The sequence below is a fragment of the Sinocyclocheilus anshuiensis genome, unplaced genomic scaffold (genome assembly GCF_001515605.1).
Source record: "Sinocyclocheilus anshuiensis isolate Anshui unplaced genomic scaffold, SAMN03320099.WGS_v1.1 scaffold4, whole genome shotgun sequence".
Lineage (NCBI taxonomy): Eukaryota > Metazoa > Chordata > Actinopteri > Cypriniformes > Cyprinidae > Sinocyclocheilus > Sinocyclocheilus anshuiensis.
This window is the reverse complement of record NW_015554075.1, coordinates 1380601-1396724: the sequence shown is the minus strand read 5'-3', so window position 1 is coordinate 1396724 and position 16124 is coordinate 1380601. Positions and strand designations below refer to the sequence as shown.

At 39.0% G+C, this 16124-nt stretch overlaps 2 protein-coding genes across 2 annotated transcripts in view; both read left to right on the top strand.

Moving 5' to 3' along the window:
• The first annotated feature begins 926 nt into the window (after positions 1 to 926).
• LOC107668963 (sal-like protein 2) lies at positions 927 to 9402 on the top strand. Its single transcript, XM_016461041.1, has 3 exons — positions 927 to 1423; positions 4850 to 8403; positions 8570 to 9402. The coding sequence occupies exons 2-3, from the start codon at positions 5161 to 5163 to the stop codon at positions 8705 to 8707; spliced, it is 3381 nt and encodes a 1126-aa protein (XP_016316527.1). The 5' UTR covers positions 927 to 1423; positions 4850 to 5160; the 3' UTR covers positions 8708 to 9402.
• A 2334-nt stretch (positions 9403 to 11736) lies between these two features.
• The window catches only part of LOC107668983 (matrix metalloproteinase-14-like), an 11313-nt gene continuing 6925 nt past the window's right edge, over positions 11737 to 16124 (top strand). The window contains exon 1 of the mRNA XM_016461066.1: positions 11737 to 12276. Within this exon, the coding sequence (XP_016316552.1) occupies positions 12190 to 12276 (87 nt within the window). The 5' untranslated portion in view covers positions 11737 to 12189. The remainder of the gene's footprint in view (positions 12277 to 16124) is intronic.

Genomic DNA, 16124 nt, shown 5'->3' with positions numbered 1-16124 from the left:
CTTATTCTGATTGATATAGCTTTGTGTATTATTGTGCATAGTTTAATTTTCATTGATTGTTTATGTATTTACTATTTTATTATTTGTGAAGTGTCCTTGAGTGTTCAAAGGCACCCATAAATAAAATGAATTATTATTATTTTATTATATCTTCTTCAAATGAAACAATCTCCTCAACTGCACAGATGGCATTCATTTTTGACGGAGTCTGTTTATTACAGCAGCCTGTTATGTGAACATCTTTGTAGTGGAGGAGTCCTTGCCAAACCAGAAAAAGAAATAGCATTTCTGAAAAATATAATAATGGCAGTTTTTTTAGTTTATTTTTATTATTTAACACCAAACCAATATTTTTTATATATATAAATATACAGTAGATAATTAGAGCTGCTTAGTGACAGGCTGTAGCCTACTGGAAGGCTTTGCCATGGGCTCCTTGGTAAGACGGTTTGTGGTTAACAAAAACAAAATTTTTTTTTGTTGTTGTTTTTTTTACACTTTGTTCAACAACATAAATTGCATAAAGTTATAGGCCTACATGACTATGTGAAAGCCTATGTTTTCCAAACATGTTTCTAACAAGTTGTATTTCATGGACTACAACTGTTGTCCAAGTCATCAAACACATAAACTCACATCCTTGTGGTAGTTGTAGTCCTTATTTAGCAACTTGTTAGCAACGTAGCCACTCATGTTTTAGTAATACTGTAAACCGAACAGCTCTCTTACTGTAACTCTGTAGCAATGAACAACTCCAATTTTATAGCTAAAAGATGTGAAATACAACGAGAACCCGGAAATGTATGTACCTACACCGTACTCGTGGAAATGGCATTTGTCTTGTAAGAATTATTACCTATAGGATACAATAATGTATAATTTAAAAAATTCCAATTACGTCATCTAAAAAGCAAACGAACCGTAAAGGCCTCGCTCTTAAGGCAGCTCAAAGACAAACATGACTCGTAATGGCTCGTTAATTACTCTGCAGAGACAGTGTCCGGATTGGACCGACAGACTCACAGACAGACATCCGTCGATGCTGCAGCGTCAGGGTGCTCAACAAAGGCTCAGGCCGGGGAGAGGGCCATTTTACCAAATACAAAGGAAGCAGAGCAGCGAGGGAGGGGAGGACTATGGGAATGACGGGAATAGCGAAATATCTCTACGAAATCGCAATGTGCCATCAAACCAAACACTGAACAATGGGTGAGAAGTGATCAGTCACGACTACAGCAGAATATACAGTGTAACGACAGTACAGCAAATAAATAATTTAGATGTCGAGCTGCCTGCTGTCAAAGCCGACTGCGCATCACGGTGGCAAAATGCCGGAACAGCACTGATGATATTACGACCCAGACACTGTACGACCTAATCTATCCTAATATTGAAAACAGCCGTGAAAGATGATCGTCTGCTGGTAAGTGTTTATATCATTTACAATCAGTACACTCAAAATGTCAGAGACGTCAAAGTATTTCATATAGTCATAAGAAATATGAATCATAATTGGTTATGATGATCATAGAGCGCGCCGGAGGACGCAACAGGTCGCGCGTACAGTAGAGCTGTAGTTCCGCGTGCATTTGGCTGACGTAATTATGACATTTGTACAAGAATTTTACGAGGTGTATTATAGCATATTGACATGCAAGCTAAACACTTTATTGTGTTTTGGCATGAATATCGTTGTAATAAAAATGTCTTGAGTTTTTCAGGCGTTGAATATTGTGTTCTATGGTCATCTTACGTTTTGACACAAATTCTATAATAATGTGTCATATGTAAGGAATGTGTGCATAACCAAATGCTGTGAAAGCCAAATAATTAAAAAAATAACAATAAAATAAATAATTAAATGAAAGAAAGAAAGAAACGTGTGTACATGAAATATATAATTCGGTTGAGTGCAAGGATGTATAATGGTTTTCTAAATTAAATACCATTACTTTACAGATTATGCTACTGAAAACTCCTCTGAAAACAGGACACATCTGTATTATAGACAGTCAAAATGTAGACTGTTTCAAATTCTATTAGGCCTTAACTGTATTAATATAGTAATGCCACTGAAATAAGATAACCTCTGCAAGCCCTTTTAAGTTCTAACGAAGTTAATGCTGGCCTGTTGAATGCATGACTTTAGTTTAAAGTTTAAAGTCAGAATATGACATTATAAAACAAATATAATACAAAATGGTAACTATGAATACATGTGGTCCCCTGACAGATTCTTTGCAATAAGCTATAAAATATATATATTAAAAATATGTGAAATAAAAAAAAATGTCTATCAGTGTTTACCAAATTGCACTTTATACTTTGTCTCAGCCCTTCATGCTCTTACCTGGTGTCTAATTATTAAATACTACTGAGACTTAAAAAAGGGTCAGGGGAACGCCTTAAAACTTGGGGGTGTAAGGGAAAGGAGGGGTATATGCTTGAGTAGGTGGTGTTCTGCGTTATTTGAATGCAAATGCAGAGAGAACAAGCCGAGACTGTGTTTGAGAGAGAAACAGGGAAAAGGAGGTGGAGAGTTGTCTTTGGATTTTAGTTAGACACTGAATAGACACAGATTTAGTTTGCCAAGTGCTTAGTTCACTTTTGAGACATTGCTTGCTCATGTATGCACTTGGCATTTGGCCTTGTAGCTCTCTATATAAATGAAACATGGATTTTTGATTGTTTCTCTGAACTGATGCAGTGAGATTTACTGTAATTTAGCTCAAAGAGAAAGATTTTCAATCTGTTTCAACCCATGGGCCAATTAGCCATTGACTTTCCCCTGCATCATGTCACGCCGGAAACAGAAAAGACCTCAGCACTTTTTCAGCCCCATCCTCAACACTTCGTGGCTACTTCAACATGGTGAGAAATGTTTTACTGTTTAGTAAGAGAGCTCCATTGTTTCTGTCAGTGAGCCGTCTTGCAAATGTCATTCGAGATCGAGATATTTGCTGTGACATTAACAGATTCATATGCTTACAATATCTGATCTCTTTTTAAGAAAAGTAAAATAAAACAAAAGTAAACATAAAAGGAATTTCTGTAATATTTGGACATAGTTACATCCCAACAGCTTCCTTTGAATGAATGTCCAATTAGTACTTTTCATCTTCCGACCCAAGCTTGGATTTTAGACCACCCACGATATTATGGCTATCGAGAATGTAAAAAAAAAAAAAAGAAGAACAAATAGTGAAGTGAACATAAAAGGAACAGGAATGTGTAATATGCTGAACTGGATTTTGAAAAGGGGATTAGAAATAGGTTGTGGAAAAAGGTGGACAACACTGAAAAAGAAGTAGACACTTGAGTGCCTTAACGGGAATGGCATGAGACTTCATTGTCTCCGTGAGGCTTTGTGGTCGTGCACTCAGGAAGTACATGCATAAAAGTGTGTTGATCTGTGACTTAAATTCTACAGTTCTTGAAGTACAGGAAACTTTATGCATCTCTCCCTAGCATATGCATGTGTATGTATCGCTAAGTAATTTGTATTCATGCTATTATGTCTTTTTGATATAGCTCTGATGCTGAAGGTCACTTATTTTAAGCAATCTTGCTGTTTTCAGTGGTTGACAATGGCACTAAGACTCAATGACCTTTCAGGCTTCGCTGAGTTAGGACAGAAGATTTGTTTAAATATATGAGATGTAATAGCATATATTCACTTACTTAGTCTAGGTGGGTTGTGAAGGGGCTTAGGAATTTTGTGGTGAGGTTCATTGTCCATGTTCATTGTTGCTGTGGAAACAAAGTTGGCTGTTAGCGGTGCTAAAGCAGTGTAAGCTGGTTGAGGGATGGGATTTCAGATCAGAGGGAGTGAGTGGATAGAGAGTGCGATCTAGGAGGAGACAACAATGTACAGGACTAGCTAAAAAAGAGGTGAAAAGAGTAGCATTATGTTCTTCATATTTTATGAGATATGATAATAGATGCATTTATTAATATTAAAAAGATGTTGTTGAAGGGTAATGATAATGAGGGTTTAAGTGGCACAGTAGGTGGCATTTATGGGAGCCTTTGTTAGAAGAGCAATACTACACTTTGATTGGCCTTTAATACAAATACAGTGTTTCTAACAAGGTCAGCCAGAGGTAAACTCCCCATATGTTATGTTTCCTAGGTGATGTTTGTGTAAGCAGTGAGTAGAAACAATTGAAAAGCAGTAAAGACTACAACAATCTAAAGAAAATTAAAGTACTAAAGGTTAGAAATTTGGTTTGGAGGTTTTAAAGGGTTTATCAGCTTCACAAGTGACACAGTGACAACAATAGTGTGGCAAACAACAAACAATAAAATTAATTAAATTCCAAAACTCATTGTGTAATATAATCTATACAATCTATTTTCTCTTTACTCAATTCCTAATCACTAATTTAAATTACTCAGTGTAATACATTGATTTTATTAAATAAAATAATACATTTATCTGTGTGTTGTTGTTGTCTCCGTGTACTGGAAGCTTGTGACACTATAACAAATTCCTTGTATGTGCAAACATACTTGGCAATAAAGCTCTTTCTGATTCTGATTCTGACTCTGATTTAGAATGACTGTTTAAACAGTACATTCTACTGACAACTATATGCATATATAAATATTGTTGTGGCTACCTTTATTGGTCTAATTGGCATTAAAATAATGTATGTGTACCTATTCATAAATATATAACAATCTGCTTAATATCAAAGAAATTCCTGAATAGGTACCGTTTTTTCGTTGCACCTTATTGAACTTGCATTATAAACATTGGACTAGCAGTATCAGAAGTACAATGATAATAATCAATTATTTGCATGGCATAAATTGTTGCATAAATAGTTTCTTTCTGATTTCTTAGAGGAGCAATTGGCAGTGAAGTCCCTCAGCTCTACTCTTGCAAAGAACTCTTCCTGCTCTTCCTCACACTCAACAACTCAAAGCCGCCAATCTTCCTTAAACCCAAGCGCACCAGTTGAGAGGCTCACACCTTCTCTGCCTAGAGCCAGCCATCCTGTTTTTCACATCCCTAGCCAGCCCATACAATTTCCTTCAGACCTCAAAGTGTCTCACCTCTTCCAAATTTCTGACATCCCATCCCATTCTACTAATCAGTGTATCACTACCACTGCACCAACTGTGCTCTCTACCCACAACCACACTCACTTACCCATGGCTTCTCCAAAGTTAGGTGTGTCAGCAACCACAACCTCCTGTTCATCCTCCTCTGCTGCTGCTTCTCTCTGTGTGCCTCCACACCCTGGAAGCCCTAGTTCAGTGCCTCAGGGTCCTCCAAGTCCAGTTACACCCTTTTCCAGTCCAAGCACAGTCCCCTCAGCCCCAGCATGTGCACCCGTGAGTATTGCTTTCATCTTGGAGGAGCTACGTGTGCTGCAGCAGAGGCAAATTCATCAGATGCAGATGACTGAAGAAATCTGTAGGCAAGTACTGAGATTGGGAGGAGGATCTTGTGAAGTGGATTCAAAACCATTTACACTACCATCTCTGCCACAGCTCTGTTTAAAAGGTTCTGTTAACAACCCCAAACCTTCCCGACCAAAGTCATCACCTCCCCCTACCTCTGTGGCTCCTCTTTTGGCCTGTTTCTCATCCCTGCTACCCCCTCAGACCACCTCTAAGTCCTTCAAACATACCCACCCTCTCTTGAATGTCTTACGCCCCCATAAAGCACAGTATGACAGCAGCGTAGTTACTCCAGCAAGCTTCACCAGTCACACAAGTGCTTCCACATCCTCATCAATGTCTACAGCTGCTGCCTCGAACTATCCACTCACACTTTCTCTTGGCCTTCCATCCCAAAAATCATTCACCACAGGAACTAGTGGACACAGTGGTGTGACCTTCCCAAACCAAGCTATACCAGCAGCTGCTGTCCCTTCAGCCCCCTCACAGGATCCAAAACTCTCTGCTCAAGGAGGTACGACTGTCTCATCGTCAGGGCGTACGCAGCATGCATGTCGATTTTGTCGGAAACTCTTCAGCGGTGATTCATCCCTGCAAATACACTTGCGTTCACACACGGGGGAGCGTCCTTACCAGTGTCCTGTATGTTTCAGTCGATTCACCACACGAGGGAACCTCAAAGTCCACTTCTTGCGGCATCGTGAGCAAAACCCTGAACTCTCTTTTTCGTTGTTTCCCTGTTCGCTTTTTGCATCTGTAACTGGGGGATCAATGGGAGGGTCAGCACAAATGCAACCAAATGCACAAATCACCTCCACCAATACAAATGCTACTCAGAGGCATCAAAAACAGCAAGAGGATGATCTGCGTGGAGACTGTCCTGAGGGAACTACTGCCTCAACACGTGCCACAACCTCATCTCTTCCTCCTAGTATTGATTTGGCCCTGCTGACCACTGCACACTCTCTGCTTCAGCTCAATCGTGCCGCTGCTGCTGCGGCTGCTGCAGCCTCTACATCCACTACCTCCTCCATCACATCCTCATCACCTTCCTCTCTGGCCTCCACCCTTCTCTCAGCCCCTGCCTCATCCACCTCCTCCATTGCTGGGATGTATAAAGGAGTGAAACGCTTTGATGAGAACACCCCACCAATACCTACTCTGCTCCCCCACTCTGCTTACTCACAGCTTGCCAATTTACCCAAAATCTTCTTCCCAACATCTTCAGCTCAGCATCATGCAAGCCATGGGTTTCTCAGGCCAACTCCAGCTGGATCCTTCCTGCCATCCCCACAACAACACATCACATTCCCGTTCACAGCATCATCCACTACCCCATCCATCTCAACCCCAACCTCAGACACATCGAAGCTGCAGAGACTGGTGGAGAAGTTAGAGAAAGAACCACAAGGTCAGTCACATTGGGTTCCATCCATTGGGGAGACTTCAACCAGCAGCCATACTGTAGCAGGAGCATTAAGCTATAGCTGCAGTGGTTTAATGAGCACTAGCACAAGTACAGATGTGGTCACCTCACTTCCATCATCTATGATCCAAATACCATCATACCTCTTCAGCAAGGAGTCACCCTACCTGGGACTTATGCACTCTGCTGGGACGCTTGCCCCTAATCAGTGTAGTGTGTGCCTGCGGGTGCTAAGCTGCCCAAGAGCATTACGATTGCACCAGGCTACTCATTTAGGTGAACGACCCTTCCCCTGCAAGCTATGTGGTCGATCCTTCTCAACTAAAGGAAGCCTTCGAGCACACCTTGCCACCCACCGTGCCCGCCCACCAAACAGTCGTGCACAGAATTCTTGCCCCTTATGTCAACGGAAGTTTACCAATGCCCTTGTGCTACAACATCATATCCGAATGCACTTAGGAGGACAGCTTCCACCAGAGCACATGCCAGATACCTCAACAGAATGTGATATTTTGTCCCATTCCGAGTCTATTGAGCTCTCTGCTTCAGAGATGAGCCCTAGTGCTACAGATGTTCAGTTACTAAATGATCTACAAACCATTACGGATTCTAGACATACTGAATCCCTGGCTGTCAGTACTGCTCTTACAGCATGTGCCATAACATCCAGCCTACCAGCTTCACTTAGCTCGGGTCCTATACCACCTTTAGACCTAAGCCCTGACCCATGCCTGAATCCAACCACCCATTCACCTCCAACATTCAGAGCTGATCCACCTGAGCTCTCTCTCAGTGTACCTTCTCCAGTGGATTCTGCACCCTCCCTTGTCCCCCCTGCCACCCAATCAGCATCAGCAACAACTGGTCCTGATGCCACTGATGAACTATCTTTTGAACTTTCCAGCAACACTGCCTTCTTGGAAGATAAAAAGATTTCAAGCTCCCCTTCTCTGAAGAAAGAAAGTCCACAAATAAATGACTGTGAACGCAGTGAAAATAGATCTGTCTCACCTATTCCTTGCTCTGGATCCAGATCAAATCTGGAGGATCTTCTTAGTATACAAGCTCATAATGCGTCCAGAGTTCCTCCACCACATCCAGAATCAACACCACCTTCTCTCCTTGCGCTGAGATCTGAGAGTGCGTCTTCTCATACAGTACGCCTAGAGGAGCCTGACCAAAGCCTTCTCCAAAAATCTAAATTAATCCCCCAAGAGTTCTCTAAGGAAGAAAAGACGGAAGATAAAATACATAAAACACCAAAGAATGGACAAAGGACAACTCCAGATTTGAGTATTAATGCAGATATGGTATCAGACACTGTAAACAAAACAAATGAGGATGAGACTGAGGATCGTGACACACATGTGCAGAAGACCATAAAGGAAGCTCACTGTAGTTCAACTGCAAAGGATAAAGCAGATACAACAGCAACTGAAATGGACAGAACAGAATCAACTGTATGCATATCACTGACTCCCAGTCTTCCACCTCCAATGCCAGAGAAAAAAATCTACCACTGTTCTGAATGTGGAAAAGAGTATGCAAGTCGCAGTGGACTTAAGGTGAGTGGCATTCTGAATTCATTAAGCTAAAGAATTATTATCATAAAGTGTGAACATACAGTTTAACATGACACAATGTTAGTTGCGCAAGAGATTTTCATCCTTGTCTCGGTGCAATTCGAAAGTTACATGACAATTAAAGAACATCTCTTACTATAACTTCTAGGGACACATGAAGCACCATGGAGGATTTGTCAAGGCACCCCGAGCTCTTGCAAAGACCAAGGGCCCAGAGAGAGTTTTGCATCATGAGCGTTCACAAACTCACCACCTTGCAACCTTTCTCCCACCAGGACATCAGTGAGTCTAGAGGAACCAAGCCCCCTAGAAACATCAGCAAGCACCAGAATGCTCTCCCTTAGACCCTGTTAAAGGAATCAGAAACAACGTATTAAGATTAATTTAATAGCTGACAAAAGGGAAGAAACCTGAAGGATATTATGGACTATGACTCTAGACTGAAAAAAAACCACAACCCCACACGTGTACACACATAGAGGGTTATTTCTTGGTTTAAAAAAAAATGTCCCTGATCTTTAACCCAGATCCAAATATTAAAATACTCATTATGTATTTTAATATATGTAATGTCTAAATATCTTATAGTACTTCCTTGAATATTATGTGATGTTCTTTTAGATAAATGTAAATTATTTTGTCTGCGTAAGTTAAGATGGATTCATTTACTTTTCCAAAGTGAAGATCTTAAGGTAGCGAAGGATTTGAACAGTAGCTTTGGGTGAGGAACAGACCAAAAATGTACTAAGCCAATGATGACATAATTGATCATTTCCTCACTAAGAGTTATTGTATTGGTATACCATTTCTTTATTCTTAAAGAACATTTAAAAAATATGCGGTGTTTTTGATTAAAATCCGTAAAGGATGGTAAAATTTGGAGGGAGTGTATTTCAAATGAAGAAATATACTACGTACTCAATTAAAAAGCACCTTGTCGATACCTTGTTCCAGGGCAGCCATGCACAAATCATTGTTATCAACCTTTGGTCAAAAATTCAAGCTCATATCAGTTTTCATAATAAGCTCAAATGTTTAAAAATATACCCTACTCAAAACACTTAATAATAAATGTTAAATTGTTTTCTTAGGGCAAACCAACTGTGAACAAGTGCTTTTAACAAGCTGATATTTTAAACACTTCATAAAATTTACATTATGTAAATTCACATGAAATATTCTTGACTTGTACTAAATCTTCAGGCTTTTACTTACCAGTTTACCAGTTGGAAAGCACCAAAACACCAAACTGTAAATATGACCTGTCAACCTATGTCCATTGTGTCCATGTTTGTCCTGTCCAGCTGTACAGTATTAGGCTATATACTGCTCTTAACACCAACTAGACAAAAGAGGCGGGTAAGATTGTTTAACAAGACTGTATGTCAGTGTAAGCTCCTGTTACTTTAATATTGTCAGTGTAGCTATTGAAAAAGATAGAAATAAATTGACTGATTCTGAGATGAACCACTATCTAGCTAGTCTAAAAGGTAACCCTTTCTATACTTCTTGGTGGAAATGTTTGTTTCTTTGGCGATGTTTGTTCTTTGTCTGGACACTTTTACATGTACCTTCTATAGAAATGAATTGGGTGAGACTGACTGTGAGTTGTAATTTCATGGTACAGCAAAAAGATAAAAAAGGAAATAAAAAACAGTGTATTCATGACAAGAACCAGAATATGCATTTCTTTTAATCACGCACTCTTTGTTGTTGTTTTTTAGAGTATAAATCTCATCTACAGTGATGTTATTCTTCCTTGGTGGTCTGAGGGAAACACAGTTTTCTTCACATACAGGCATCCCTAATCTGTTCACTCCCTAACACAATCAAACTCCTCTGCACTGCTTCTGTGTGTGCCACATCAAGCGCAGTGAGGGAGAAACTGGAGGAAGCGTTGACAATCTGTCTGAGGACTGGTCTCTAATCTCTTGCACCATGACAACCATGCAGAGGCACACAAGGAAGACAGAAAAAAGCAGAGTATAGTCTGTGTATGTGTGTCCAGGGATATGTGTATATTGGTGTGATGTTCATATTCTGCATGTATGGGTTTTTAAAATGAGTACTAAACCTGTATAAAATAGTTTCAGAATTACATTTACAAATGCTGCACCTAAGAGGGTCACGTGTGCAAGCTCACTAACAGGGTAGACTATTTGTAAACTTCACCAAGCTGGACTTTATGGCAAGGGTGGCATTTGGTAACTGCTTGTATCCAAGGCCAAATCACCACGTCACAAAATCTGCAATACTACTATCCCTGAAAAACCTTGGATCTGAGCAATGGAAAAACTTATATGGCCTAATGAATCATCTTTCACTGTCAGTGATAATAGACTGATAATAGCACATACGAACAACTTCAAGTTTTATGAACACCAGGATGTTCAAATAGACCTCATGTTGCACTCAAACCTACCTTAACATCATTGAACCTTTCGATAGAAGTAGATTTTCACACAAATCTGTTTAGGACAGCCCAGCAACAAGGATGGAAGCTCTTCTAAAAGTAAAAGGAAAACTCCTTATTAGACACTTGATTTTAATGGGGGCAAAAACAAAAGTGTTGCGTTTATAATTTTGTTCAGTGTATTTTTCTCTTATGTACGAAACATACAATGACAGAATCTTACCAATGTGTGGCAGTGTTGAACCTTAGCTCATAGACTGAAGACAAAAACTTGTTTTTTGTTTACAAACAATATACTGTACGTCAGTTTGCCACTGAAATGCTGTTAAATCATAAAATAATGGACTATGGAGCCTGGATAAAATACACCACTGTAAACATATTTAAAATCGTCCCAATCTAAAAATGTTATTAAACCAATCAATAAATCAGAGTTAAAGGGAATACACTTTTTTTCTATCATGGTGGGGGACTTTCCAATGACATATATACACACCCATCTTTAATTCTACGGCTGTCACAATAACATAAACAATAACATAAAAAAAGGCAAATTAAATTAAATTAATGCCCTGGCATTATGCGCATATTTTTCCATTCAATCAGTTGAAATGATTCATTTTGTCATGCTTGCTTGCTTTAGCAATGTTTTGACCAGTCATTGAAGTACCGCAAACAGACAGACGGTAAACACCAAAGGAATGTTAAGCAAAACCATGAATTAAAATTGCAAAAGCTAAACAATAGCCTAGTTAAAGGAGAAAAAACTATGGCAGATGAAGTATTTTCTCTGTCCACAAGGTCAAGCCAAGCAACGCAGTAGAAGGTGGAAGGCCATTAAGTTCGAGCAGTTGAAGGGAGCGGGATGGGCTAATGTTGAGGAGGGAGGGCTTTGGCTTTTCAGGATCAGTTTTTTGGCAACACCTATCGAACGACCACGTCTACAGCCCGGAGAAAAAGGGGCTGCTGTGCATATGAAACCAAAGATTTGAACCAACTAGCGCAATGACAGAGAAATAAGACAAAGAGAAATTTCGCAAGGAAAACTGTTCATCTTCATACCGCGTTCTCTCGATGCAACATTTTCAGCGCTTAGCTAAGCAGTATGATTTTAGCACTATAGAATATCAGTCACTGCGATGCACTAGTAATCTATAGCAGTAATTGTTTACATTTTGATAAACTTAAGCATTCTCCTTTTCTCCTGGAGAAGTCAAAGTTCTCGTCGTTTCTGTACCACAAATGTGGTAGGCGCTAGTTTTTTTAAGCGTGGTTATGTTTTGACAGTTGCAAGAGCAGCCAAACTTTATTAAGATTAATAAACGGGTTTTCAAAAAGGACTCATCGACAGAAGAATGATTTGGAGCCGGTTAACGGAGCTGTTGCTCCTAATATTTGTGTGCGCGCACAGATCGTCCTCAAAACAAGACATGAAACCTGAGGTGAGTATCCTGCATTTTTCTCAAGATATTTATTAGTTACTGATAACACATCCTGATCTGTTGTGCGGTGGCAAATGTTTTATTTTGTGTGAAGGTCTGAATATCACCTCTGCATAATAATAATAATGTAAATATATATATAAAAAAACTTGCATATCACATCATATTGCAACTGTATAACAATTAGCCTATGTGCTAAAATCCATAGAAATGAACTACGTCAAATATAATAATTAAAAAAAAATTTTTTTTGACAATTGTTAGCCTTCTATATAATACTTTACAATCTACTTTAGTACATGCATGCCAAAACACGTGTGACCTTCACTGAGGTGGGACAATTTTTGACTTATAAAAACAGACTGTATGATATGAGACTGATAATTAGGGGTCCTTAATTTAAAGTCTTAATAGTGTAAATCTCACAATACCTGTCAAGAACAGGTGGGGTCATATTTCACCACAAAATCAGGAAATAAATTCTAATTGGCATAAAGAAAATAAAGCCTATTTGCATTGACATTAAACACATTTTCATGTACAATTTTAATTTTAGAAGCACAAAATGCAAAAAAAAAAAAAAATCTCATTCTCGTTATGGATTTGTACATGTCTGGGTCTTATTTCACCCCTCATCTTTAATTTATGCTGATTTAAACAATAATCATAAAATATTACAGTAATTAAAAAAAAGCCTTTATCAGCTGCCAGTCATTAGCACTGTTCAGTCACATATGTTTAGCTTTAAGAATCTCTGATCTCTCTGCTCACTGATCAAAGTAAACACTTAGAAAATAGAAGAGGTGTGAAGGATTCTGAATTAAGGTCAAGTGAGAGACCGCAGAGAATGAAAGATGCTGAGGATGCAAAAAAGAACGACCAATTACCACAAGAAAACAGGAAAAGTCATGCCTGTAATGTTGTGGTCAGATTGTGGATGGATATGCTGAGGATGAGTTTGGGGGGGAAAAGGTTTTTCTGCTCCTATAAGCTGCGGGATTTAATGGATGACATCTGTCCTTAGTTACGGTCAAAAAAGAGAAAAGGGGTTTAGACAGGGCGGAAAACTCCATATGGGCTCTTTTCTTCCTCTCTTTCTCCACTTTGGCTAACAGGAAGTCAACACAATCCTGCAGGAAGTTCTCCTAATTCCTTTAGGATATCCTTAAGTTATAGACTCATGCACACCTGTGGTTTTAGACAATATTAGTGTCAATATCCTCGTCCCTTTGTTGTACTCCTACACAAACCATGACATGGTATTTTTAGTACGCTTCTCGTCATTGACAGCAATGGTCATGAATAAATCACCCTGAAGAACTTCTAGGGAGTTTTGCATCATAGTACTTTATTGGGATGTGCAATTGGCCACATATGGCTAGTCACATCCTTTATAGGACAGAACCATAGGAAATGGCCAGGGGATTTTTCCGTTCTGCCTTGACCACATGGCTTTAGAACAGATGTGAGATGATGCCAGCAGTTAGTGATGTAGTGTCAAAGCGTAAGGAAGGAAGTGGGATGTGGAAGGGGGTGGCATGTTACAGAAAAGAGACACAAAGAGATGAATGGGATTGATCTTTTTAGGCAGGAAATGTGGTGGGGTGTGAGTGATGCAAGTCTGCATAAAGAATAGAAGTTATTGTAGGCTGAAAAGTGATGTCATTTCAGAAGCAAGAGAATAACAGAAAAATGAAAGGCTGAATTGGACTACAAATTGTCCAGATCCTGTGTCACTTAAGGCGAAACGACCCACAGACTTTTGCAGTAGGTCTGAAAAAGTACTGGAAAGATAATTCCCAACATCCTTTCCTATTTAATAGTAATGATCCTATTTTGCACTTTCCATTAGAATTTTTTTTTTCATTAAACAGCCAAGTGCCTCAGGTGTAAAAATCTGATCCACTGATCTATAAAATACATGGAAAGATGATTATAACTAGTAACTTCAGACATTTTCCACCAAGCATCCAATTTCAAATAATTGAAATAAAATAATGAAATTGGAATACATTCTTCCTTATAGAACCACTAATCAGTAGCATAGAATTTATTCCACATTTAAATGAAATACAAGGAATTTAGGGACTTCATAGTGCATGAATTTGCAGAGTAAATTTTTTGTTTTCGTGATAGGTAAACTTCAGTGGTAAACTTGTGGTAGTGTAAACTCCAATGGATCTTGTGTTGATGTTGCGGTGTTGATACATTTAGCCAGCTGTTGAGGTTCATTAGCGTAACCTGAGCAGTTGAACTGCATTTTTTTAATGATTTGGCTTCATTGGATTTGGATTCACCACATACTCACCCAGATTCTGTGTTATTCCATTGGCCCAGCGAGAATGGAAGTTGTGACTCATTTTCCCTTAAAATTGCATGTCTTTCTCTCAAGTCTCTCTGATTTTAATGTGCATATGCGCTCAAACACAATATGGTGCCTATTGCTCCTTTACGTACATCAAAAAAGTCTTGTTCACTGTCATATCGTGCAAAACTTAATTTTCAGGTATATCTCAAGCTAAAATGCCTTTTGAAGGTTGACAGATAATTTAATAAAAAGTCATGACTTTTTCAGTTTTCCATTGCATTGAATGCGATTTATACACCTACCTGCAACCACCTCAATGTGTGAAAGGTGTTAATCTTTCTCTTTATATTAAAACTTAGAAATTGGTTATTGAAATAGGTCTGGGTGGCTATGAGATTAAATGATAAAATATTGCCATTTTGAACACTTACAGTTACAAACCCAACATTGAGGTTTACCAGTATTTGGTCTTGATTTTTTTTAGTATGATGACATAATCATAGACTGGTCATCGATGACCTGGCACCACCTTTTTAGCATACGACAGAAGTGATGGATGGCACAGCCAGTACTTCCATGCAAATCTTACATGTCCAAATTGTAATGTATTTATAACTTTGGGGAACAATGAGTTAACTTTTCTGTGAAAATTTAAAGAAGCCTTTTTCGTGGAAAAGACAGGAAGTACTAGCAAAAAGAGGTAGACTCTGCCGGGATGAGTTCTAATTTCGAACTTGTTTTTGAGAGATGTAAGAAATGTTGCGCAACTGCAAAGACATCACTCGTGATGTGTGTCCTTTTTAAATTTACTACATATTATTAACCCAACAGAATGGAGTTAAGGTGTCTCTTACCAGAAAGTGATTTAAATTGTATCCAATTTCAGTCACTGGATTGCGTAGGGGACACGTTCATCTATCACAAACTCGGCCATCCCCCACCAATCCATATCCCATTAACAGCCTTTTTTCCTCATATGGATATAACACACTGAACCTTTGTTTGTGCTGTGAAGGACTGAGAGTGAGTCACAGACTCACAATGTCTGATGATATAAAGGAATGGAGAAGAACTTTTGTGGAAGTTCAGAAATATCACAATCCCACAGACGAGAAAAGATACTGGGACAAAAAGACAAAATAGAGGAATAAAAAAGAAAAATAGAGGAATAAAAGTACAAGAAAACAGGAAGTTCTTAAAAAACAAAATGTCCAGGATTACATCAACTTGGAATACATGCTTTGAAGCATCTGACTGTGGACGTAATCACATCTGCTGCTAAGACACACACTCAAAAACACATTCAGCCATTATAAACATAAAACATGCTGATCATGCTGAGGAACCTCTTTCTGTTGACACTTTACTCACAAAGACCACACAAGCTACAACAGCCAAATCATGTGAGCCACATGTTTTTCTCTGTATGAGCTACAGCTGAATGAGGGTGTGCTGAGGCCCCACAGGGTGTGTCTACATTGTTGCCCTTCAGTCCTGCAGTAGTGTGTGAGAGAGAGAGAGTGCTGGAGGAGGTAGGGAA

Bases quoted from the DNA above. Each gene is read 5' to 3' on its own strand.
- LOC107668963 (XM_016461041.1), top strand. From the start codon at position 5,161: ATGGCTTCTCCAAAGTTAGGTGTGTCAGCAACCACAACCTCCTGTTCA. The intron at 8,404-8,569 runs GTGAGTGGCATT...TATAACTTCTAG, and splicing joins CAAGTCGCAGTGGACTTAAG to GGACACATGAAGCACCATGG.